General features: G+C 41.1%; 1 protein-coding gene across 5 annotated transcripts in view; it reads right to left on the bottom strand.

Annotated features, from left to right (window-relative positions):
* Positions 1 to 25,954, bottom strand: part of golga2 (golgin A2) — a 79,182-nt gene that overhangs the window by 32,702 nt on the left and 20,526 nt on the right. For 4 of the 5 annotated variants that reach the window (XM_048558952.2, XM_048558953.2, XM_048558955.2 and 1 more), the window contains 10 exons: positions 24,727 to 24,807; positions 20,344 to 20,382; positions 19,154 to 19,216; positions 16,930 to 17,023; positions 11,896 to 12,002; positions 11,744 to 11,802; positions 11,494 to 11,635; positions 7,255 to 7,344; positions 5,498 to 5,605; positions 4,342 to 4,429 (listed from right to left, as the gene is read on the bottom strand). In XM_048558952.2, the coding sequence (XP_048414909.2) occupies positions 4,342 to 4,429; positions 5,498 to 5,605; positions 7,255 to 7,344; positions 11,494 to 11,635; positions 11,744 to 11,802; positions 11,896 to 12,002; positions 16,930 to 17,023; positions 19,154 to 19,216; positions 20,344 to 20,382; positions 24,727 to 24,807 (871 nt within the window). The remainder of the gene's footprint in view (positions 1 to 4,341; positions 4,430 to 5,497; positions 5,606 to 7,254; positions 7,345 to 11,493; positions 11,636 to 11,743; positions 11,803 to 11,895; positions 12,003 to 16,929; positions 17,024 to 19,153; positions 19,217 to 20,343; positions 20,383 to 24,726; positions 24,808 to 25,954) is intronic. The other variant, XM_048558954.2, reaches the window with a different exon arrangement.

Below are 25,954 nucleotides of genomic sequence, written 5' to 3'. Positions count from 1 at the left end.
CTTTAGGAATGCATTCTGTAAAAACTGCAATCCAAAAGATCTTGACCACTGAGAAAAATCAGCAACATAAAAAGAAAAATCCAATTATACTTATAAGCTCGCAAATTCAGGAACTTTCAAAGCTGATCAATAACTCAAGTTCTTAACATTTCCAAGTCAAAACAGAATGTCTCACGTTGTCACATCTTGACACATAATAGTCTGTGGCAATTTACATAACCTAATGTAAACTTAACTTTGAAAACTGACAACAAGCCTTCAAGTAAACAGAGCTGTTTGTTATTTTATGATGGCTTGTGGGATCTTGTTGCAAAAAGCTGACCTTTGGGTTTCCATGTTGCTACACAGCTTTGGTGTTAAAAAAATTTTGGAGTTCATGTGTCATGAAAGGTACTATACAAAACCACGACTTTCTTCATTAAACACTCAGAACGAAGCCACTTGCTGTACCTTCATTATACTATACATTACCACCACATGCAGTACTCACTAGGAACAATGAGTTTTTCTACAGCTGATTGGAAAAAAAAATTGAGTCACTGTTCAGAATTCTCTAACCATCAGGGCTCCCTGTTGAACAATTCAGTTGTAACTTTTCTCTTACTATTGTTGTTCCAAGCATCTTCCATTCCTTTACACTCCAAGGCAGCGACAGGCTGAAGCACTCACTCCAGGGCCTCAGACCCAAATGCAAGAAGCACCAAGCATTCTAGCAAGTACGCCTGTATTTCAGTTTCTGATGAGAAATTAAACTTAGGATCTTTTGGAGTCGTTAAAGGTCTATGAAACTATTCCTGATTTTTTAACGGCTCCAAAACATCCTATGACACTATTTCTGAAAAGGAGCAAGGCATTTCTCTCAAGTGTCCTTTCCAACGTTTCATCCTCAGCCACAATCTCAGAAGAGATTGTCTGGTCATTGGCACATTAGAAGTTTGAGTAACTTTGCTGCCAATTTACAAAACCAACTTTGTTTCCAACAAAATATAGACCTGGCAGTAAATGTTTCAGCATATCCTGAGTTTAAGACTTTCAATTTATCTTTTCTCTTCATTATGACAATTATCAAATTTGGAGCAACACTGAGGCTAATGTACCAGATTGCACCTGCAGGGAACAGGTAAAGGGGCTTGGCGCTGGACCAAGGTTTCAAAAGAAGAGAAAATAAAACACCCATTATGCTCCTTCTGCTGTGATTTACTGCTTGATTGGATGAGGCAACCCAACCTTTAGAAATTACCAAATTGAACCATGATGAGGCAAAATATCAAGACTATTTTCCAATCATCGATAATCTGTATCACTTTAGCCTCCAGATTAACACTTAATAAGGATGTTTTTAAGTATCACTGGCAATTGTTTCATCAAACAAATCTTTACATCAACATATTCACTGGACAGCACCTCCGAAAACTTTGATCTCTACCACAATGCATGGGAACATCACCACCTGCAAGTGCCCCCCAAATCCCCCAAGCCATCCTGAGGAAATATACTGCCATTCCTTCATTGTCGCTGTGTCAAAATCCTGGAACTTTGTTTCCCCATTGTACTGTGGGTGTCCTAAAACTCCAGGAACTGCTGTTGTTTGAGAAGACACCTCAGTATCACTTTGAAAATTCACAAAAATTCACAAAAATGTTTTTTTTTTGATAGAGAACAAGAACTTCCCCTGTGCTATCTCCAACTGTGCATTTGTTCCTTCCCCAATTTGAAGTTTATTTCTGAAGGCTTTTTCAAAAAATTCATTCACAGGATGAGGACATCACTGGCTAGGCCAATATTTATTACCCATCCCTAATCGCACAGAGGGCAGTGCAGAGTCAACCACATTGCTGTGGGTCTGGAGTCACATGTCAGCCAGACCAGGTACAGATAGCAGTTTCCTTCCCTAAAGGACATTAGTGAACTAGATGGGCTTTTCCAACACTTGACTCATTGTCATCAATGGATCTTAATTCCAGATTGTTACTGAATTCAAATTCCACCATCAGTCTTGACAGAATTTGAACCCAGGTCCCAGAAATTTACCTGGGTCTCTGAATTAACAGCCAGTGATAATACCACTGACCCATCCCCATAAATTAATGCGTAGAACTCAAAATATCCAACCACAACCTCTGTGGTCTAACATTTTCCAGGAAATTACACACCAGGAACTAGTTCTATTGTATGGAATATGGGAGATAACAAGTAACCATTTACAGGAGATAAACACATGGGAAAGTTAAGAGAGGGAGTAACAGAATAGACAAGATCGATGTGCCTCTTATCTTTAGCTCACTCTCCAGCAAAAATGGGTATTCCTGTCCACGAGTGGCACAGTGGTTAGCACCCCTCTGTCTGGGTTCGTTCCCAGCTTCAGGCCGCTGTCTGCGTGGAGTTTGCACATTGTCTGTCTGCGTGGGTTTCCCCCAAGTCTCCAGTTTCCTCCAACAGTCTAAAGATGTGCAGGTTAGGGTCAATTGGCTATGATAAACCGTCCCACATAGTGTCCAGGAATGTGCAGGCTGGATGGGTTAGCCAAGGGAAATTCAGGGTTATTGGGACAAAGTGGGAAGCTCTTTGAAGGTGTGGAGTCAAATGGGTCACAAATGGCTTGCTTCCACAAGGTAGGGATTCTATGAAGCTAGGTGAGGCTGGTGGATCTGGAAGACTCAGTGATTTCAGAAGGAGACTGCAGCAGCACTTGAGGGAAATAAACCTGTTGCTCCTTCAAACAGAGATCTTGTCTTGCTCATCCATTGTTCCAGCTCTTCCAATCATCAATTCTCCCACTCTTGTTGTCCCCCCCAGAGACGGGGAATCTGTGATTTACAAGCTCCGAGCTGCTCTGGCAGATCCAGCATCACAACGCAGCGGGCTATTCGTAGGTGGTGAATACCCAAAGCTATGCCAGTGTCTGCTGGGCGATGGAGGGAAACAGCAGCGACTGGGCAGCCTGAGAAAACTTCAGAGTTGAAGCATCAACTTGGCAGGCAGTGAAACAGAATTCTCTACCCTGACTGTCAAATAGCTGGGAGAAGAGGGGCTGATTGCAAAATCTGTGTTGAACAATGTAGCATCGGACTTTTAAATTCTTATCACGTGGTCGATGCCTTGGATGTTTATCCAGGCTTTCCTTGTCCCATGTATTTTACAGGATGCTGAACTCAAATGTAGCTTTACTGGCGAAATCAAACTTCTGCCAAACAGCAACTGTACAGTACGAGACAAACCTATTGGCGGTCACATTGTAAAGATCACAACATGCAGGCACTGCACTCTGGCTCAGATTAAAAGCTTACTAAAGGCTCCAAAGGCACACATCATTAAATCATGGAAAATTGGCCACACGACCATCTTGTAGATCAAGCCATTCAAAGAAAATAATAGTACTGGTGAACCCAAACTCAGGCGGCTTTGATTACTCTGATGGTGTTATTACAAAAGATCAGCCAATCAATCAATCTGCAGGGACGAGTGGTTACTGTGTATGGTAAAAGGAGGAACAATTCTGACATGTATACGGTTGGGGAGCAAGGTGAGCTATGTTGGTTATAATGTGCGTGTATGTACATACACAATTTTTGCTATTTTCACTGTTGTAGTTTTCTGCAGAAAACTACAAAATTTCAATGTAGGTATGTCAGGCAACATTACTCTGTGGCTGCATCAGAATAAAAGGAGTCCATGAGAATAAAGTATATGAAAGTGTCCTTGCCCAAAGTAATTGCTCCTTGAAGTCCAATCATGGGTTCCCCTTATTCCCGTCCTTGCTGCTCCCCCATTGATGATTCTGTCTCTGAAGGAGCAGCAAATGTAGAAGGGAGGGAAGCCGTCATTGGTACTTTTGCTGCTTTTAACCTGTACTTTCCCCACTTATGCCACTGATAAATGGGGTTGAGAAGGTCTTTGAAATCTTCACCGTTGGTTTTAATTTTTTGCAAGCTACTTGCAAAATAGAGCATGAATTTATCTGCTATTGCTGTTTACTCTGAGCCCTGCTTAACGACTGTAAGGAGAGTGCAGAGCAATAGGACTGGCTAGATAACTCTACAATTCCAGGTCCTAACATAAAAGAATAAGAAAAAAAAAATTAAGTGCACATGCTGGTAGAGCATCTGGACAAATATGTTTGATGCAGTGTAAATTCCTTGGATCACAGACACATTTACACGGTTCCACTTGGAGTAAATCACTTCTAATGTCTAGACAGAAAGGTGGCACACAGAAATAAGAAAATACAGCCCGGATTCCTTTCCGAGAGACAGATCTACTACTATGAACAAATGAGCTAATTTCAATTCCTACTGCAAGCAAAGAACTTTAAGTCGATTGCCGTGAAAACTACAGAATTACCTGATGTCTTCTGGAGATCAGTCAACGAGGCCTCTAGCTCCTGCATATGGTTGACATTCTTCTCCCTCTCCTCTGATAGTGCATTTATCTGCAAAAGCAAAATAATCTATGGTTACACAAAGAGAATAAAGTTCATTTCACCAGTCAGTGTTCTCAAAGAGGAGCCACATTAACTAGAAATGCACTTAAGAAAATTGTGCAAGTGGCTCCTAAGATTAGGTAGCCAATTAAATTCCTCACATAAAATAATTCAGCAGCATGCAAGCACAATAAAAAACCAAACATGTATTACAAATGGTGTACAGTAGGATGTTTGAAATTGCTATTTGGTCCTTTTCTTACCCCCACCCCCCCCCCAAAAGGAAGTGTGTGATTTTTAATTCGTTTAATTTTAAATTACTGCAAATACAGCTGTTGCCACAAAGGGCCATCAGAGGGACAAGGGATCATAAGGTCTTGTGCACTAAATCATTCTAAGAAATTTTGCAATTGCACTATCTGGTCTATCCTTGTGACGTTGGCAATGAAAGGTAATCTATCAATCAGTCTCCAGGTGTGGATAAATCATTGGTCTTTTGCCAATGCTAATCTGGACAGTCCTTCCAAATATATCAAAATGCCCACAGTTTTGCAAAGCTAACATCCAAGTAACGTGCAGAAAATATATAAAATGTTGGACAAAAATAGTTGCGTGGGTGGGGAAGGGAGGGAAAGGGGGTAAGGGGGAGATGAGGGAGAAGATAACTCCTTTTTCCTCTCTCCTCTCCATTCCATCTCACCCCACCCATACACAGCAAATTATGACAATTGCCTGATAAAAGGGAAAACTCAATTCACTTTCAAATACCAAGCGAATGTACATTTTAAAATGAAATATTAGTCATGTTTCAGGGAAGAAGCCAGAGCATTGAAGCTAAAATACTGCAGTCTCTTTTGACAGAACAACCCAAAGGCAGGATGGGCCAAATTGCGTCCCACTGCTCTGCTTGAATCTTTTGGTGCAGGCTTTTTTAAAACCTTACATTTCAACCTGAAAACTGAACACATGACCTGTGCAGCTTTTGGTCTTTGAAACTGTGAAATTAGAATGCGTTATTCAGCTGGGATTGGAGTAGCATTTTCAAAGACATGCCTAATCCTTCATGTTGTCACTTACTTGTTCTGCCAGCTGCTGAACTTTCTGCTGCCAAACACTGCCCTCCTCCACCAGCTTGTGGGCATATTGATTTCTCTCAACAAGTAGCAGCTGCTGTGATTTTGAAAGCTGCAAAAGTAATAGAATTGGATTTGAGATTGAGAACATTGGTAATTTTTACCTCTCTGTAGAATTCATTGTTTCTAACTTATGGGGACAGACAACAATTTTTCCCCTCCTCCCAAGTTTAGTGCTCTTACGAATATAGCAAGGAAAGAAAGTTGTTTTTTAAATGTATTACATGCAGGAAATCAGCAAAACAAAAGATCTTGACAATTGTAAAATTCAACCATCCTTTAAACAGGTTATCACCTTTTCAGCAAAAACTTCGCACTCCATATCTGGAGTAGTGAGCACAGTTTCAGTCTTATTACCTAAGAGAGCACATATTTGCGAAGGCTAACTAAGCTCATAGCACGGATTGCAGCTGTGTTGTACGAGCAGAAGTTAGTCCAACTGGGCCTGTATTCACTAGAGTTTAGAATGAAGAAAGGGGATTTGATTTGCATATACACAACTCAAACATGGCTTGACACATTAGATACAGGAAGGATAGTTTCCCTGGTTAGGGAGCGTAGAACTAGGAGTCAATGTCTCAGGATACAAGGTAGGCCGTTTAATAACAAAGTGAGGAAATGCTTATTCAGTCAGAGGGTGGTCAACCTGCAGAATTCATGACCACAGAAGGCTGTGGAAGGCAAGTCATTGAATAGGTTCAAGAAAGAGATTGATACATTCTTCAATATTAAAGGCATCAAGGGTAATGAGGAATGGGGAACATAGTTTTGAGAAGGAGCAGGGTACGGTCACACACAATGGTGCAACAAGTTGAAAAAGGCGAATGGCCTACTCTCACTCCTGGTTTCTAGGCTTCTACATTTTATCCAATTCTATGCAGATTTTAAGATTTTGGGGACCTTGTTGATGAGCTTGGCCAATTGTACGCTAAGTAACAGGTGACTAAAACGAGCGTTCCAAAATCTATGCAGACAGTAACATGTACCAACAAATTCCCTCACATCAGGTTCTGACCCGGAGCTGGTATTTCATTTCAATTCAACCCTGGCAACACCCTGTGCTTCCTCTCCTTGCTTCAACATTAACCAACAGGAAACCCCCACAAACAAGTTTCACTGGACTGATCTGGGGTGAAGGGATGACCTGACGAGGAAAGATTGGACAGGTTGGGCTTGTATTCACTGGAGTTCCGAAGAACAACAGATGACCTTATTGAATCCAAGAATAGCCTGATGGGAGGGGCAAGAGCAGGAGTTTCCTCTTTTGGCAGTGACTAGAACTACAGGACACAGTTTAAGAATAAAAAGTGTCTCTTTTAAGTTGGAAATTAAGATCTTATTATGCAATTATTAGTCTACTGAATCCTCTCCCAGGTAGCAGTGGAGGGATAGATCACTGCATACTTTTAAGGCTGAGTTAGATAGTTCTGAATGATGAGGGAGTCAAAGGATATGGGAGGAAATATAGGTAAGTGTTTGAGGTACATCTGTCCTTCCTAACCTTCTTCCAATTGCAAAACTTTCTGAAAGGTGGAATTAAATCAATCTGCAAGAAATTTTCCTATAATTCTCTGATATTGCCAACCATGGCACTCAAACAACTCACTGAACAGTACACAGACACACAAAAAAGTGAAGAATTCCTTTGCATTGTGCACAGATTGAAGCCATGCTCAGTGATTTCCAGCCAACTATTCTTACTTCATTCATCTGTGCCATTAAATGAGCTTTTTCTTCAAGAGCCAGTTGCAACTGCTGATTAGCATCTGGAAGCTCTGACTGGTTTGAGAACTGGAGAAAATAGTACAAAAATAAAACATGCATTAAAATATTAATCCAAGTATAACACATTATGTTTAAGCTAAATGTTGCACAAAGAAACCTATCAGTCTCTCTTCCCCCAAAATCAGATCCTTCCCATTCAACATTCTTCATAAGTCTCATTCTCTCCGACCTTGCTGAATATGCTCTCTCTTCCAAACACATCCACAGGGTCTGTGTCACTTACCTACTGTTAAGCAGAGTTTCCCTTCATCGACATCATCAATGCTAATCCCCATGATACTTCACTGGTTACCAGCTGCCATCCTGAAAACACCACCTTATCGTAATTTTGCTTTCTTTTAACTAGCTAATCCTCTATCAATGCCCCAATCTACTACCCCAACATCATAGGCTCTTATCTTATTATATAGGCTTTGTGTGCAACCTTTCTGAGCACCTTTGGAAATGTAAATATATTACATAACTGATTCCCCATTATGCATTCTATTTGTTAGCTCCTCAAAAGGATTAAATGAAGTTGTGGTATTTCTCCTTTGTAAAGTCAAGCTAACTCTGCTTAGTTATATTATGCATTTCTAAGTGCTCTGCTATTAAACTTTCCTATTGACAGGTGTTAAGCTAAATACCCTACAGTTATCTTTTACCTTCCATTATAATCCTCTGGGACTCTTCCAAAATCTACGCATTGTTGAAAGATTACTGTAAAAGCATCCACCACTTCTGTATCCACTCCTTTGAACACCCTAGGATGCAACCCATCAGGTCCAGGGGATCAAATGGCCTTTAGCCCCATTATATTCCCCTGGTACCTCTCCTCTGGTGATAAATCACAGAATCCCTACAGTGTGGCAGCAGGCAATTTGACCCATCAAGTCCACGCTGATCCTCTGAAGAGCATCCTACCTACATCCATTCCCTACCCTTGGATTTCCTAAACTACACATCCCTGAACACTTATGGGCAATTTAACATGGCCAATCCACCTAGCCTGCACATCCTTAGACTGTAGGAGGAAATCCAGACAGACACGGGGAGAATGTGCATGGAATCCACATGGAGGGCTGCCCCAGGCTATCAAATCCAGGTCCCTGACACCATCAGGCAGCAGTGTTAACCACTGAGACAACATGCTGCCCCTAATTATTGTATTTATTCTTCTCCACCTTTATGTTCCCTGATTTGGTGTTTTGCTAGTGGTATGCTAATACTGTCTTCTACCATGAAGACTGGTGCAAAGTATTTATTCATCTCCTCTCCAAATTCCTACTTCCCCATGTTCTCTTCAGGGCTCATGTTCACTTTAGCCTTTCTCTTCCATTTTATATATTTAAAGAAACACTTAGTCTGCTCTGATCTTACTTGCTTACGCTCAGTTTATTTTCTTCATTATTTTTTGTTGTCTGACCACTTTGCCACATTTAATTTTTTTCTTTCAATTTGATACAATCCATAACTTGGTTAACCATGGTTAGTTTATCTCCTTCTTTAGTGGCGTATGATTTTTGTTGCAAATAATGAATATCTTTTAATAATGTCTGCCATTGTTCACCAATTGCATTTTCTGTAAAACTCTTTCCACAGTCTAGTCCACTTTACCCTAAATCTTTCCTAATCACCCTGAATAAAGTTCAGCAGGGTTGCTTTTGATCACTGTTTCTCACTCTCAAACTGAACACTAAGGTAGATAATTTAATGTGATTACTGTTCCACTGGGGCTCTTTTACTCAAATAGTTTATTAATCTTGCTACATTACACATTACCAAAACCAAAACAACTTGGCTCCTGGTTAGATGTTGTTCGATCACAAATTGTCCCAAATTTACGACAAAGTCGTTATGGATTACCATTGCCCAACTGATTTTCCAAACTGACATGAAGATTAAAGTTATGATTAATGCACTGCTTCCTTTACACTGTAATTACTTCATGATTTGTGGTGTCCCACCGGAATGCCATGTAAGGTGCCTACAGACAATTCCTAGCAGTGACTTATTCCCCTTGTTATTTGTTACTTCCACCCATTTGGATTCCACTGCACCTTCTAATTCAAGACCATTTCTCATTATTGTACTTATTCCATCTCCTAATAACAAAGATACTCCACCACTGTTCCCTCGCAGGTTGCCTTTTCGAAAAGTCACACAGGTTGAGTACTTCGTTTCCAGTCGTAGATAACACAGTGTGGAGCTGGAGGAACACGGCACACCAGGCAGCAAAGCAGCAGGAAGGGTCCCGGCCCAAAACGTCCACTTATCTGTTCCCCTGATGCTGCCTGATCTGCTGTGATCCTCCAGCACCACACTGTCATCTCAGATTCCAGCATCAGCAGTTTCTACTGTTAGCAAGTTTTGACAAGATTTGTAGCTCAGGCTGAGGTTCTGGATGTAAGTTTGCTCGCTGAGCTGCAAGGTTCATTTTCAGACGTTTTGTCACCATTCTAGGCAACAGTGAGCCTCCAATGAAACGCTGGTGTTATGTCCCGCTTTCTATTTATCTGCTTAGGTTTCTTTGTGTTGGCGATGTCATTCCCTGTTCTTTTTCTCAGAGGATGGTAGATGGGCTCCAAATGAATGGGTTTGTTGACGGAGTTCCGTTTGGAATGCTCGTGCATGTCTCTGTTTGGCTTGTCCTTGACGTGCTGTGTTCCTCCAGCTCCACACTGTGTTATCTACGACTGGAAACGAAGTACTCAACCTGTGTGACTTTTCGAAAAGGCAACCTGCGAGGGAACAGTGGTGGAGTATCTTTGTTATTAGGAGATGGAATAAGTACAATAATGAGAAATGGTCTTGAATTAGAAGGTGCAGTGGAATCCAAATGGGTGGAAGTAACAAATAACAAGGGGAATAAGTCACTGCTAGGAATTGTCTGTAGGCACCTTACATGGCATTCCAAACGCAACTCCATCAACAAACACATTGATTTGGAGCATATCTACCATCCCCTGAGAAAAAGGACAGGAAATGACATCACCAACCCACGGAAACCTGAACAGATAAATAGAAAGCGGGACATAACACCAGCGCTTCGGAGGCTCACTGATGTTACCTAGAATGGTGACGAAACATCTGAAAACGAACCTTCCAGCTCAGCGAGCAAACTCACATCCAGAGTTTCTACTGTCTTTGAGTGAGTTAGTTTCCAGTTGTGATTTTTAAAAATATGTTCATTGGACATGGGTGTGTCCCTAGTCATCCTTCCTTAAAACCACATCTCTAATGACTGTAAGGCCATACCCATTAGCCTCCATATCTGCCCTTAATTCATTTATTTTGTTCTGAATATAATATGAATTCAAGTGAAAAGCTATTAATTTTGCCATTTTTCCTTGTCCATTGTTGCTGGGTTTTTTAAAAAAAAATTTGTACACAGTCCCTTTCCTGTCCCACTCTGGGTATCATTATCCAAATACCTGTCTTACAATACTACCATTTTTTTTGATCTGTAAGCCTGCATGTACCCTCTCCATAACCCCTTCTGACTATCTAGGCTAAAGCCCTGTCCAAAGCTATTTGATTCCCAGGATACTGGGAGGATGTTTCCTCTTGTGGGAGAAACAAGGGCAAGAGGGCAGTTTAGAACACAGGGACAAGGAGAAGATTTTCCTGAGGTTCATCACTCTGTTCTCTTCCGCAACTGGGTCACTGAATTTTATTCAGGGTTGAGTTAAATAGACAAGGGAGTCAAGGGTTATAGGGTGGGGGGTGGCAGCCAGGTAACGGAATCAAGGTCACAACCAGAGGAACTGATACATGCTCCATCTCCAGGGCTGCCGTATGGATCGCTTTAACCAGGTCAAGTATTCACTTGAGATGTACACGGCGTCTGTCTCCTCCTGTCCACAGGAGTTTGGATAGTGCATGTTCACATCTGCACGTGTACTTCTGTGTGTACAAGGTATACAGAATAAAATAAAAATAGGACGTGGAGTGAATCAAACCAAGTTACATCCCATGGGAGTTGGCCACTGGTTTCACAAGGACAAACAGTTTTCCTATATGGTGACACAGCAGTAACAGTTAGGTCACTAAATTTTGTTTAGTCCAGGTAACAAAGTCAAGATTTCAACCAGAGAAAAGCCAATATGCGTTCCACCTCCGTGGATCACTTCAACCAGGTCAAGGAAACAAATATTAACAGAAAGGGTGTTCTACCTGCTGAATTGTCAACTCTGCCATTTCCAGTCTCTTCTGGAGTTCTTGAATGTTCCTCCTCACCAAGTCGTTTTCTGATACCTTGGAGCTCAACTGTTCCGAGAGCTCAGAGTTCTGTTGCCTCATCTCTTCACTCATCTTACTGCAAGTTTACAAAACATTGGCTTATCCCTCAGTTCAGCTTTTCTCAGAAATATATTAATGGCTTAAAACTTACATTACAAATTACTTTTTTCCCCCCCTCACTCACTTTAGTTTGTCCACCTCTTGTTTGAGATTCTCTCTCTCCTTTTCAAGCTCTTTGTAATTCTGTGAACAGAAGATGCTTTCAAAATATAACAGCAAAATTTTATTTCTATAATTAACTCAGCTCTTGTAATATAAAGAGATTTAGTCATTTACTTTATCAGACTGTTTCTGTTGGGATGAAATGCTGGATAGAGTTTGCTCCAGTTCTGCCACTCTTTGCGTAGAAGCATTCAGCTTGCTATTGAGTTCTCCCGTTTCATCTAGAAAAAGGAGACAGGTCAAAACAACAAATAGATTACAAAAGCAGATTTGTATTCAGACATACCACAAAATTGTTACTATGTAGAAGAATGTTATTTGATCCATTGTCTTTTCAATGCCGGTGCATTCCAAACCCTAACCATTTCTTGTATGAAAAGGATTCTCACCTTGCTTTTGCAAAGCACTTTAAAAACAGTGAACCCAGGTCCTTATCCACTTGATTGGGAACAGTATCTTCCTAACTACTCTCTCCAGATCCCTCACGATTTTCATTAAAAAGTTCTGGAATTTCCCTCCTCAGCTTTTCCAACTGTCTCAATTTTTTTAAGTTTCCTCATAACTGGTTCGCTGAAACCATTCTTGTCAACAACTTTCTCCAATGCATTCACTTTGTTCCTACAGTGGGGCAGCCAGGGCTGTACACAATTTTCCAGCTGAGGTCTAACACATGGTTTATACAAGTTCATCATAACTTCCCTGCTCTTGTACTCTGCACCTTTATTTATGAAGCTTAGAATACTGTATCTTTAATCAATATCTCTCATTATCTGCCCTGCCACTTTAATATCTTACCTACATAAAAACCCAGGTCTCTGCTTCTTCACACTTCACAGTAGTACCTGTTAGTTTACTAAATTTCATCTGCCATCTATTTGCCCACCCCAATGTGTCCACCCCTTTTGAAGTTCCATACTATCCTCATCCCAGCCAACAATGCTGTAGTGCAGTATCTAAGCAGAAGAGGTCTTTGAAAGCATGCAGCTGGAAGTAAGGACCAATTAATTTGCTTAACTTGCTTATACAGTGCCTTTCGTGTCTCATTTTGCCCTCAGGTGTTTAACAGTACAACAATGTATCATAATTTAGCAACCAGGATTTGGCCACAAGAACTCAGCAACAGCAATAAGATGAACTGCCAATTAATCTGTACTTGGGTCCAGGACAAATATTTAAATCAGGACACTAACAGCACCAACAGTTCACCCCCAAATAAATAACTGGGATATTTTACACCACCTGCCCGAACAATACCACTTCCATCAATGAAATATTCCGTCAGAGTTGCAATGAAGTATAATTACTGCCGTGATACAAGTTGACAATTAGCAGTATAAGCTATCACCAAGATAGCTCTGTTTTACTTGGTCACATTTACAGTTACAATCCACATTGGAGAACCATAAGTCAAAGTATCAACTTCACAATGCATCCTTCACCTGAATGAAGTTAACCACAAGATTCCACTTTTGTAGCCTTTACATGAAAGCAAATTAGAACAAATGCAAACTTAACATGAATAAACAGGCAAATGATATTTTCAATGAATTAAGTAATTCAGGAGATTAAATCTTACACAATCACATCACAGTCTGCAGGCAAGTGGGACCACATGCAGCTCCCAACTTCTCTAACTCCGCTCTGGGACATGGATAGAATAGCTCATTTTGCTACTAATCTGTCCCTCTAGCAACATTCATCAGCAGCCGTATTTTATCAGAGATCCACACATACCAAATATCTACAGAGTACATTCCTGTACAGCATTCTTGTCTTCAGTTCACAACAGTCTTGGGGCAGATGTCTGAAAGTCTCCCACATCCAACCCCTTCGAGCCTGGTGAACAACCTGGTCAACTCTAGCAAAACTGAAACAACCACCGTCGCATTGTCTGAGTCAATCTCTGATTTACCCTGTCTTCAGTTTTCTGTCCTTGGTGATTGCATTATACACAGAGCACCTTCTGAATACACCTCTTCCTATGTTTTAGCTCTTTTCTGCCTGGCCATATGGTTTTTGGTCTCAACTTTCTTCCTGTGATACTGTTTCCAGGTCAAGGGCTGCCAAGTCAAGTGGATTGGTACTATTTATTAAAGAAAATTATGCTTGATCCCTTGACAATTGATATAATCTTTTAAAAGATTATGTCATTTTGAAAACAAAACTAGAAATTTTGCAGATATTTTGAAGAAATTACAATTTTTTCTCATAATACTGCAGGAATTCTGTCTGCTGATTTAAGCAAAGCATGGTCTGACAAGCAATATGACAATGACCAGGCCATCTGTTTTAGGTGAGACTATTTGAGGGTTAAACGTTACTTTTCAGAGATATTTACTTTATTGTGCTTTCTCAAGCAGCTCCTTCTCCTTCCAACAATCTGTGACTAGGTTGTAACAAAAAGCAGCACAGACAGTTCGAGACCAGAAATCTCTCCAGATGCCTCAATGCCATTCAATAACCATAACAGATTTCTTGGAGGTGGATGATAGCTTTCTACAAGCACCAGAGAACAATGTCACACTTTTAGCAATGTGACAAAATACACATTAATAAATTTGTAGAATGAAAGATGCGCTACATTTTGGGAAGGATAGGGAGGCAAAAGGTTGAAAATTAACAGCTGATAAAGAGATGCAGATGCATAAATCACTAAAATAGTTACACAGTTTAACAAAGCCATTAATAAAAAAGAGGCTCATTTCCACAAGGATAACAACTGAATGGCAGGAAAACTGATAAAGAGTCGCATTAAACATCGGCCAAACTATACTTTTAAGAAGGGCGCACATCCTGGTGTCCAATTTATAAATAACATGAATACATTTAAGAGGAAGCTTGATAAGCAGTGGAGGAAAGGGAAGGGGTTAGAAAGATGATGACTGGAAGAGGCTACAAGAGGCATCAACACCAGACACTGGGCCATTTGTGTGCTACAAGTCCTGTGCAAATGTAGGAGGATGGGAGCCATACTGCATATGTGGAAGGCAACCTGTCAATAACTTGTATTAGCAACTGCAGTGGTGACGTATATCCATTTGAGGAAATACAGCAGGTATGGAGCCATCATTTGTTTTGCATCTTTATGCACAGTTTCCCCATCTTCAGGAAAATAAAAGTGTTGGAAGGATTTAAAAGCTACTTATGTGTCAATCAGTACCATGAGCACTCCATCCGTGGCCAAAAGGTCCTGAAATTGGATTTTCCACGCATGCTTTGCAGGGCAGAGTATAATAGGGCAGGTGCCCAACCCAACATGCTTGCCACCCCTTAACAAAGTAAAAGGGCTCTATCAGACAACTGAATAGTCTTAGAAATTTACAGTACAGGAGGAATCCTTTCCACCCATTGTCTCTGTACTGGCTCCCAAAAAGAGCCTCCCTGCTAGCACACTTGCAGTCCCATCTCCATAGCCCTGTAACTTCATCCATTTCAAATATAAATGTAGCCCTCTTTTGACCCCTCTGGAATCTGCTTTCATCACTCTCCCAGGCAACACTTTCCAGAGGCCTCTTCTGGGATACGGTGTACAGGTCCGGTCGCCCAGTTATAGGAAGGATATTTATCAAGCTGGAGAGGATTCAGAAAAGCTTTCCCAGGATGTTGCAGGTATAACACATTTGAGTTCTCAAGAAAGGCTGGACAGGCTCAGGCTTTTTTCACTGCAATATAGAGGTTTGAGGGGCAACCTGATAGAAGTTTATAAAATAACGAGGGGTATAGACAGAGTCAGTGCTAGTTGCCTTTTCCCTTGGATCCGGGGTTTCAAGACTAAGGTGACAGAAGAGAGATTTAAAGAAGGGACAGGAGGCAAGTTAACCTACAAATCTGAAAAAGCAGGGGATTCCTGACCACTTTCAACTCATCTCTAATCGGAGGATGCCCATCTGCACCAATTTGTTTCCAATCCTTTAGCCAATTTCTAAACCATGTTGCCAAGCACCTATCAATCCCAAAAATTTCTAACTTGCTAACTGAACTGTCGTGTGGCACCACATCAAATGCTTTCTCAAAGTCCAAATGTACAACTTCTACAACAATATCCTCATCTACTGCCTGTATCACCTTATCAAAGAACTGCATTAAATTTATCAGACATAACCTGTCCTTGACAAAGCCATGTTTATTGTCTAGTCTTAATTTATTTTTCTAAGTGTATATTTACCTTATTCTGTATTAGAGCCTCCATTAATTTTCCCACTACTGATGTCAAGCTGATAGGTCTGTAGTTTTCTGGGTTATCCTGTCTCTTTTTTAAAGAAAAAGGAGGAAATAGGAGGAAAATGGTATCAAAATTGCATGCCACCAGTATTAGCCTGCCCATGGCATAACGTGGCTGGCTTGGGAAGCAGTTGCTTTTTAAAAGTTTTTAAAAGGGATGGCAAGAAAGGTGATACTGATTCAGGAGATGAGTGCTCCCCAAACAATGATAGTACATCCCTTTTCTGTCTCTGTCCAGGGTTGCCAAATACTACCCCAACCCCACCTGCAGCGCTCTGGGGCTGTAATATAGACTTTGAGTCCTCTCTACTTCCTTTGGAGAAAGGTTGGCGAGGGGGTGGCAAGCAGGCAGAACATAAAGCCTTTGCCTTGGAGCCAGAAGTTGTATGTCCTGAACCACAAAGCCAAATGACAGCACCAACTTAAAATCAATAGGCCAACAAGCTCATGCAATCCTTGGTGCAATTTTGTTCAGTCCCATATACTGCAAACTAGTCTACATTCCGTTCATAGACAACATGGATCCCAACTAATTTCTGTAGATGTGTACAGGACACACCCTGGTTTCAGGCTCCCGTACATGTCAGGACATACAAAACCTGTTCTGCCAGAATTGTTCATTCTGGTACTGCCCTATGTAGCTCAATAGTTCGGAGAAATCATTTTCCTTGCTAACAAAAACCCACAGCAAATGAAGCAAAACATTGCAACACTTGCAAATTTGGGCATTCCAGTTTCAAATAACTACAATGAGCCTTCCACGGTACCCTAGATTTCAGAAGGCATGGATTTTGTGGGCGGGGAAAGAAATTAGTTTGAACTTTGCAGTATTAGTCTTTCCTTTGTTTGAAGTCTGTTCCTAATGAAAGCAACATTTGGTACCAGAGTCATGTGGATAAATTGGTAATTAACCAAAAAAAACTTTACCTGTTTTGCCCCGCAATATCTGTTTAGCATGAGCCAGCGCTGACTGCAACTCCGATTTCTCAGAAACCAAAATCTCAATGGTGTCTACGTGAAGCTGCAAATCATTAAATAATTCAGACCATTTATGATTCAAGTGAAGAACCAACATGATACAAAAAACATTGGCTGAATAACAATTATCAAGGGTAACTGTTCAACATTTTAGACTCAAAGTCATGACTGATATGCAAGTTACTCCTCGCTTCTCTACAAACATAATTGTACTGTATGCCCAGCTAATAGTAGCTGTTTTAGAAAACAGACAAGATCAAGTCAAATGACTTGTGATATTGGCAGAGGTTTGACAAAATTTATGAAGTAGCAAATAGAAGGGATGTTAATGCAGCTAATTGCCTGTTGTCCTCCTATTCATTAAAATATCCAAGCACACTAGTCCGGTATTAAAAGTGAACTTTTGATATCCATGATCATTTAATAAGAATTTTCTTCTAAAATTCTTAAAGTCTGGTTGAAAATTTCCTTATTTATCATTTGATTCATGTGACAACTAGCTAAATTCTGAATCAGTAATCTCAGGTTTTAGTGAAAATCTGTAGCTGAATTAACTGGTCTCTACTGGGATGGCAGGAAGGCCCTACAATCAAAACAGCAATGCTATAAACTTTTGAAAGCAGGAAAGTCACAAGAGAACAGAAAAGAATTTTTCATGGAACGCAATTTCCCCTCCACAGTAGTCAAAAACACCCATGGCCACATCTCTTGCGTTTCCCACGACGCATCCCTCACACCACCTCACTGCAATAACAAAGACAGAATTCCCCTCATCCTCACATCGCCCCACCAACCTCCAGATTCAACACAAAATCCTCTAGTTCTTCAACCAGCTGCAATCTGACCCCACTACCAACGACATTTTTCCTTCCGCCCACCCCGATCTGCCTTCCAGATGCACCGCGCTCTCTGTAACTCCCTCGTTCGCTCCACATGCCCCACCACCTCCGGCACCTTGCCCTGCAACCGCAGAAAAAAGTGCTAACCTGTCTGTACACCACCCCCCTCACCACCAACCCAGGCCCCAAGAAAACCTTCCACGTTAAACAGACGTTCACCTGCATATCTGCTAATGTGGTATACTGTATCCGCTGTTCCTGTTGTGGCCTCCACTACATGGGGGACATCAAGTGAAGGCATGAAGACCGCTTCGTGGAGCACCTACGCTTGGTACGTGATGAATGGCTATACCTCCCAGTCACAAACCACTTCAACTCCCCCACCCACCCCTTCGATGACATGTCCATTCTAGACCTCTTCCAGTGCAACAATGATGCCAGCCGAAGTCTGGAGGAACAGCATCTCATTTTACTCGGGAACTCTGCAGCCCAATGTCTCAATGCGGACTTCACAAGCTTCAAAAATTTCCCAAACCCCCAACCTCATCCCAAGACCAGCCCAGCTCATTCCCGCCTCCTTGGCCTGTCCGTCTTTTCTCCCACCTATCCGCTCCTCTGTCCATCTTCCATCATCGCCTCTCCCTCTGTCTATTTATTTCAGAGCCCCCTTCCCCATTTCTGAAGAAGGGTCCAGACCCAAAACGTCAGCTTTCCTGCTCCTCTGATGCTGCCTGGTCTGCTGTGTTCATCCAGCTCCACACCTTGTTATCTCAGACTCCATCATCAGCAGTTCCTACAATCTCAGTGTTGTTTGTGGGTTGGATATTTTTTTTTGGGGGGGGGGGGGGGCGCGCGCGGGTAGAGAGATGGAAGAGAATGAATTATCTCGCAGTGTTACAAAATACACTAAAACAAAGGCAGTTTCTGCAGAACATAGCCCCACATTCAGCGATAAAGTCATGATCAGAAATCTGCTTTATGTTGATTGAAAAATAAATATTGGTGAAAACACTAAGGCCTCGCCCCTGTTAATAAGTGGACAATGCAACGAGATCTTTAACAGACACCTTATGGGCAAGTGAGGCACCAATTTAAAATCTCATGTGAAAGACAGCAATACCAGGATATTCTGTTCAACGCTCTCAAGCGGGAATCAAATTCAAAACCTTGCTTTGGATCCTAATCTCAAGGTAAAATTGACACAAGTACTAATGTATACCCACAGAACACTAACTTAGCGAGAAATGAGTGCGTGTCATTAAGGTCTTGACAAGAAGAGATGGGAGAGAGAGAAAAACAAAAGGAGTACCAACTGTCCAACTAGTTCTACTTACTTTTAGCTGGTCTTTCATGGATTCACACTTTTGGTTGGACTTCTGGTCAAAAGCTTGCTTTTCCTGCGCAGAGAGAGAGATGTCTGATAATGCAGAACAAAATCATTTCACAGACAGCACACATGGTGAATAAGTTTTAAATGTAACAGATTTAACACTGTATTGTTTTACTTTAATATATTAGTGATGGCAGTACAACAGTTCAGCACAGTCATACTCAACCCAGTAATGTGCAAATTAAACATAATAAATGAAGCAAACATCTAAACTATTTTCAGAAGTCTAACTTATATCTTAAGGAGATTGCGCCATAGTCCTTACAGGCCATAGCACTGCTCTCTCTCATGGGGAGATGAACTGGCAGTGATTTTATTCGAGTGTCACCACACCTCAGGGAAGGGAGAGATTGAGGTGGTGAGACCTTTACGGTAACTGAACCCACACTGTTGGTATCACCCTGCATTGCAAACCAGCCTTCCAGCCAACTGAGCTAACTGTCCCCTACATGTACATTCAAGTCAAGGCCATTGGATGGTAGTCAGGAGCTGTAAAACTGGCTCAGAGATACTCAGGCAAAGTGAAATGCCCCAGTTTGCCCAGTAAGCTAACGTTAGCCTCTCCCATTTCCCTCCCCCCACCAGACAACCCCATACTACTTTTACAAGTCAGAGTGGCGTGTCTTTCACAATTCCCGGAAACAAATTAAATTATTTGTGATCTGCACTAAAATATACAATTAAATCAGTACATTGCCAACACTGCGGGGCTCTTGTGGAGGCGGATCAGGATCAAGTCCCACCTCCTCTAGAGGTGCATAGTAACATCTCTGAACAGGTTGTTTAAAAGTATCTTGGAAGTTCAAGATGTAATGCTGTGTGTAGTCCTAGCACACTTCAGTGTACTTGCTTAGTGGGCTTCTGAAAGGATGTTCACTTCAAAATTACTACTTCTGTGGGAAATTAACATTGATGCCAGGATAATGTAAAAAGGTCTCAACAGAATGCAAAAGGTGGCACTTTACAAATGGGACAGGGCACAGTGAGGAGGGAAATTGACCCAAACCCCACAGGAAGGAATTGGGAGGGGGCAGACAGCGAGTAAATCTTACCAACTGGAGGTAAGCCAAGTAACAAAATTTGGCAAAACCAGAATGCACTGAACAGAAAAGTTGTTTTGAATGTTAGTTTTACCTTCTCTAGCTGATTTTTAAGTTCCTGAATGTGTTTTTCCTGTGAGATTAAAAAAAAGTAGTGAAATACTGTAAAATATCAAAACTAACCTGTTGACTTGTTCTCCTGTATTCCAATAAGTAAAAGAACACAGCAACCACTAACACATGACATTAAAACGCATTTCTAACAATACGCACAGAAACAAGCACTAAGTCACCGAAACATAACTGCTTGCGTTAAAATTTTGAGTTTGAGAAATATTCAAGGAGATATCTACTTTTCATGGCAGAGCAAATTTCAAAGCTGCTTTCTATGCACACTCAAACACAGGAATCCTCAACAATTTAAAAATGTACTCGAAAAATTGTTTGCCATTATTAAACTTAGTCCGTTTTAAGAGCTCCCCTTTCTATTATTCATGAATCTGTGTAAATATGACAGGTGACAGCACACCTTCAAAGTTTGGAGTGCAGGGAAGAACACAACCATTTGTTTTCACGAACTGGCAAAGCTCCAGTTACTACTCTCAGCGAGAGACAGAAAATGCTGTTTTCAAACAATGTTGTTGTAAGTTTCATTACCAAAAGAATGAGCACCAACTACCAATCCTTCAAAAAATTTTCCTCTCCCTCAAATCAGTGCAGCACAAAATTGACTGCATCAGGTGTAAAACTGACCAAACTTCACATTCAGGCTCAGACTGGCCTTCCCAAAATTGTACTTTGCTCTCTCCATCCACATCCAGATCACCCGAGGTTAAAACTAAACCCAGCTACTCCTTTAGTGATCAACCACTTCCTCCAACCTTTCTTTCTCATTCCCTCCAAATGGAACACCAAGAATCCCAAATCATCAAGAATGCAACTATCTTGAACAGGTTCTCACTTCCCTTACTGCCAGGCTTAATCCAAATCACCACAGTCCTACAGTTTCTTCACAAAAATATCCTGTTGTTAATCAGACTACGCAAGACCAGAAGAAATAGGAACTGGAGTAGGCCATTCAGACCCACAAGCCTCCTCCGCTGATCCAATCAAATGGTGATCTGACATTGCCATAACCCTCGACCCCCTGACTGAACAAGAATCTACCTCATTTAAATACACACAAGGATTCTGTCCCCACAGCCCTGCTCCTGAGATGCTGCTTGGCCTGCTGTGTTCATCCAGCCTCACATTTTATTACCCTTGCTTAAGGAAATGTATTTCATTAGAGGTAGTTCAGAGAAGGTTCACTAGGATGATCCCTTTTATAGCAAGATCCTCTTCTGAAGAGATGTTAAACAGGTTAGGTCTCTACTCATTGGAATTCAGAAGAATGAGAGGTGATCACTTTGAGCCGTACAGCATTCCTAAGTAGCTTGACAGGGTAAATGGAGATGATGGCTCTCCCCTTGGAAGAGTATAGGACCAGAGGACATGGTCTTGGAATAAAGGGTCGCCAATTTATGACTGAGCTGAGGAGGATTTACTTCTATGGCTTGAGTGTCTTTGGAACCCGTTGTTACAAAGAGCTGTGGGGACAGAATCCTTGTGTGTATTTAAATGAGGTAGATTCTTGTTCAGTCAGGGGGGGGTCGAGGGTTATGGCAATGTCAGATCACCATTTGATTGGATCAGCGGAGGAGGCTTGTGGGTCTGAATGGCCTACTCCAGTTCCTATTTCTTCTGGTCTTGCGTAGTCTGATTAACAACAGGATATTTTTGTGAAGAAACTGTAGGACTGTGGTGATTTGGATTAAGCCTGGCAGTAAGGGAAGTGAGAACCTGTTCAAGATAGTTGCATTCTTGATGATTTGGGATTCTTGGTGTTTCATTTGGAGGGAATGAGAAAGAAAGGTTGGAGGAAGTGGTTGATCACTAAAGGAGTAGCTGGGTTTAGTTTTAACCTCGGGTGATCTGGATGTGGATGGAGAGAGCAAAGTACAATTTTGGGAAGGCCAGTCTGAGCCTGAATGTGAAGTTTGGTCAGTTTTACACCTGATGCAGTCAATTTTGTGCTGCACTGATTTGAGGGAGAGGAAAATTTTTTGAAGGATTGGTAGTTGGTGCTCATTCTTTTGGTAATGAAACTTACAACAACATTGTTTGAAAACAGCATTTTCTGTCTCTCGCTGAGAGTAGTAACTGGAGCTTTGCCAGTTCGTGAAAACAAATGGTTGTGTTCTTCCCTGCACTCCAAACTTTGAAGGTGTGCTGTCACCTGTCATATTTACACAGATTCATGAATAATAGAAAGGGGAGCTCTTAAAACGGACTAAGTTTGCTTGGCCTGCTGTGTTCATCCAGCCTCACATTTTATTATCTTGGAATCTCCAGCATCTGCAGTCCCCATTATCTCCTTAAGCAAGGGGTCTGTTTTCATATCAAATACTGTACGCATTCCAGGTGAAAAAGAGTAACAATTGCAGCTAGTTTATAGGTGACAGTTAGGAATTAGTTTAGAGTTGGAGCAATCATGCAATGTATGAGAGTCATGCACATAAAAATATAACACATTCCATGCAGCTCTTTTGTGGTCTGAAAATTCAAAGACACCAAGAAGTTGATCAGTTAACATCACAAACAAAAAGTAGGGCTCAACTTTCTAAATGGTAAAACATTGATATGAAATAAAGATCACAGGCTTCTGCAGAGATGCCAACAGGAACTAAGTCCCAACCTGGCAACGCTGTTTAACAATGCAAATCTAAGACTGAGGCTCATCATGATTTGGAACAAGACATACAATCTTGCTGTGTTTCCCAGTAATGTAACTGCATATTGCTAATTGTGCTTTGCAAGAAATTTTATTCACTCATCCTTTTTGGTGGTGGATGTCAGAATTTGGAAGACACAATTGAGAGTTAGTGCTGTGCATCTTGTAGATGCTAGATATGACTGCCACTTTTCCACTTGAGTAAGAGAAATCTAGATCAACATTAGGGTGCCCGAGTGTCCTGGATAGGAGTGACTCTAGTGACAACTTTTGATTTTGATGCATGCGCAACACACACTGGTGCATGAGGTTTTGCCAACTTCAGTCTCTGTAGGAACACCACCCCATAGTCATGTCAAAGTGTCCCCTGTTTTTAACCAAGTTGGCCACCTTAACTGACTATCCAGTGCAGTGCAGAGTGAGTGTTACACTAGATGAGAGGCAGACTTTCAGATTAAACATGTGCCCCCTCAGGGGAGGGGGACGTAAAAGTTCATTGGTCCAAATTCAAATGAACAGCTGGAGAGTAATGATATTTTGAACATCAAAATTGATTATCACAGTGCTGTTTGTGGGAACTCCATGCATGAACTGGCTGCTGTATTTCTTGCAAATGCTGTACCTACAGTGAATATTACACACATACATGGTGCAACAATCCAGCTTTTATTTTTAAAATTTGTTCCTAGGGATGTACATGTTGCTGGTTAGGCCAGCATTTGTTGCCGATTTTAATACCATGACGATGGTGGTGAACTGTTAATCCAGAAAATGCTCTAGTTTCGAATCCCACTATGGCAGATAGGGGAATTTGAATTGATAATGTGGAATTCATAGTCTAAGGAGGACTATGAATCAACTGTCAATTATTGGAAATACTAAATGTTTCCTAACCCCTTCAAGGGAACAAAACTGCCGTTCTTACCTGGTCTGGCCAACATGTGACTCCAGACCCAAAACAATATGGCTGACTCTTAAATGCCCTCTGGGCAATTAGGGATGGGCAATACATGTTGGCCTAGCCAGTGACACCCCCATCCCATGAAAGGATTAAAAAAAATTCAGCTACAGTGCATTTCACATAGGGCTTGAGATTTTCTAAACCATACAAAGAAAGAGCAATCCTCTGCAAATTTTTATTTTCCAAGACTTGATTAAGTCAGTCAATCTCCAGAGGGTCATTGCTTCATGTCCACACAGAGGCCCAAGAACCTGCAATTGTGATTTCAGGAAGTTAACGAGGCAAATAAAGCAGGGGTGTTTCCCAACAGGTCATACAGTAAATCAGTTAACTACAGAACATCCACTGGTAAACTTAGAGAAAGTAAGAACTGCCGATGCTGGAGTCCAGGACAATACAGTGTTGAATTGGAGGAACAATGCAGGCCAGGCAGCATCAGAGGAGCAGGAAAACTGATGTTTCAGGTCGGGACCCAAACTTACTCACGCTGCATTTCATTTTTGAGAACACACCCATTCCAGATGAGATAGATGCATGTCAGACAGACACTTATGTCCCTCTTTCAATACCTTTCGGAGTTTGGACCAAACACTCATTTAAAGAAATATTCATAACACCAGCCAAGACTTGATTTCCCTCCTTGGTATATTTAATCTGATGATAACTGATCAACATCTTTTAACAGGCTGCCTAACAAAGTGATAATATGGTACACTGCTACATCGAATTCCACATTCCCTTACCAATTCTTCTATCTTTTCACTTTGTTCTCTATTTGTCAAATTGCTGGAGTCAAGTGCTACAGTCAACTCTTGGTTTCGTGCCTTTGTGCACATGCACAGAATGAAGTAGAGAAACAAAAATGAAAAGAAGATTAATTAATTTAAAAGGTGAGGTATAGTTGATTTTTAATCAATGCATGCTTAAAAAGTAAATGAAATTGCATCCATCCTTCCATGAAATCTTTAGGCTTTACAGGACATTCCACCTTTACTTTTAATTCTTGACACTAAAATATAGTTATTGACTTCATCAAAGGGGTCTGCTTTTCAAAGTTTCTGTTTAATTTACAGCCTCTGCTCATTTTAATTCAAATCAGCTTTTGAACATCTTTGGCCTGAAAAATCATCTCAACTACCCATCAGTTCAAATTAAACTGAAATTTAAGACATGTCTGTAAAATATTCTGAAGTTTCAGAATTTGAAAAGGGTTTAACCGAAACTGAGAAATTCCTGTCAAGAATTGAAGACAGTCCCGAGCCTCAGGTTTCCCCATTTTAGTTAGAGCTTTGGGAAGCTGATAAGTAACCTTAGGTTGAACACGACACCGGTGCGAGGCAATATCAAAACACAAGATTCTGAAAGGGACTTGACAGGGTAGGTGTTGGTAAAAAGGTTTCCACTAGTGGGGAAACAGTGATTTGGGGAAATTGTGCCCTTCTTTAACTTTCATCTAAAGCTGGAGGGGCAAAGCTTTTCTTCTCTCAAAAGGGTAATAAATGCCTGGAATTCTCGATCCTGGACCATTTGGAGGTTAGATCACAAAGTATTTGAACAGGTAGATGGATTTTTCAAATACAGGAATTGAGGGCGATGAGGAATTGGCACAAAAGGAACGTTGAGGCCTGGGGCAGATCAGCAATGATCTTTAAGAACGGCAGAGCAGACTCAAGGAGTGAAATGGCCAACTCCAGTTGTTTCTTCCGTACTTTCATCAATAGTATGGTTAACAAACATAGCTCATTATTTTATTGATGATGGGAAGGAAAAAAAAATTAAGATTTTACCTGAATTATTTGGAAAAGCATTAAATACCCAGTTTTCATTCAGGCTTTCACTAAGTCTTATTGGTTTAACATTTATTCTTCTCGTTTCAGCAGAGCGCTATCAGAAGCTTCAGAATAAAGGTCAATGAGGTCAGTGGAAAGACGCTTCAAGAAAGACTCATGGTGTGTCAACCAGCTCCTCTTT

Source organism: Stegostoma tigrinum, chromosome 29 (assembly GCF_030684315.1).
Source record: "Stegostoma tigrinum isolate sSteTig4 chromosome 29, sSteTig4.hap1, whole genome shotgun sequence".
NCBI lineage: Eukaryota > Metazoa > Chordata > Chondrichthyes > Orectolobiformes > Stegostomatidae > Stegostoma > Stegostoma tigrinum.
The sequence above is the reverse complement of the archived record's forward strand: the minus strand, read 5'-3'. Positions and strand labels throughout refer to the sequence as shown.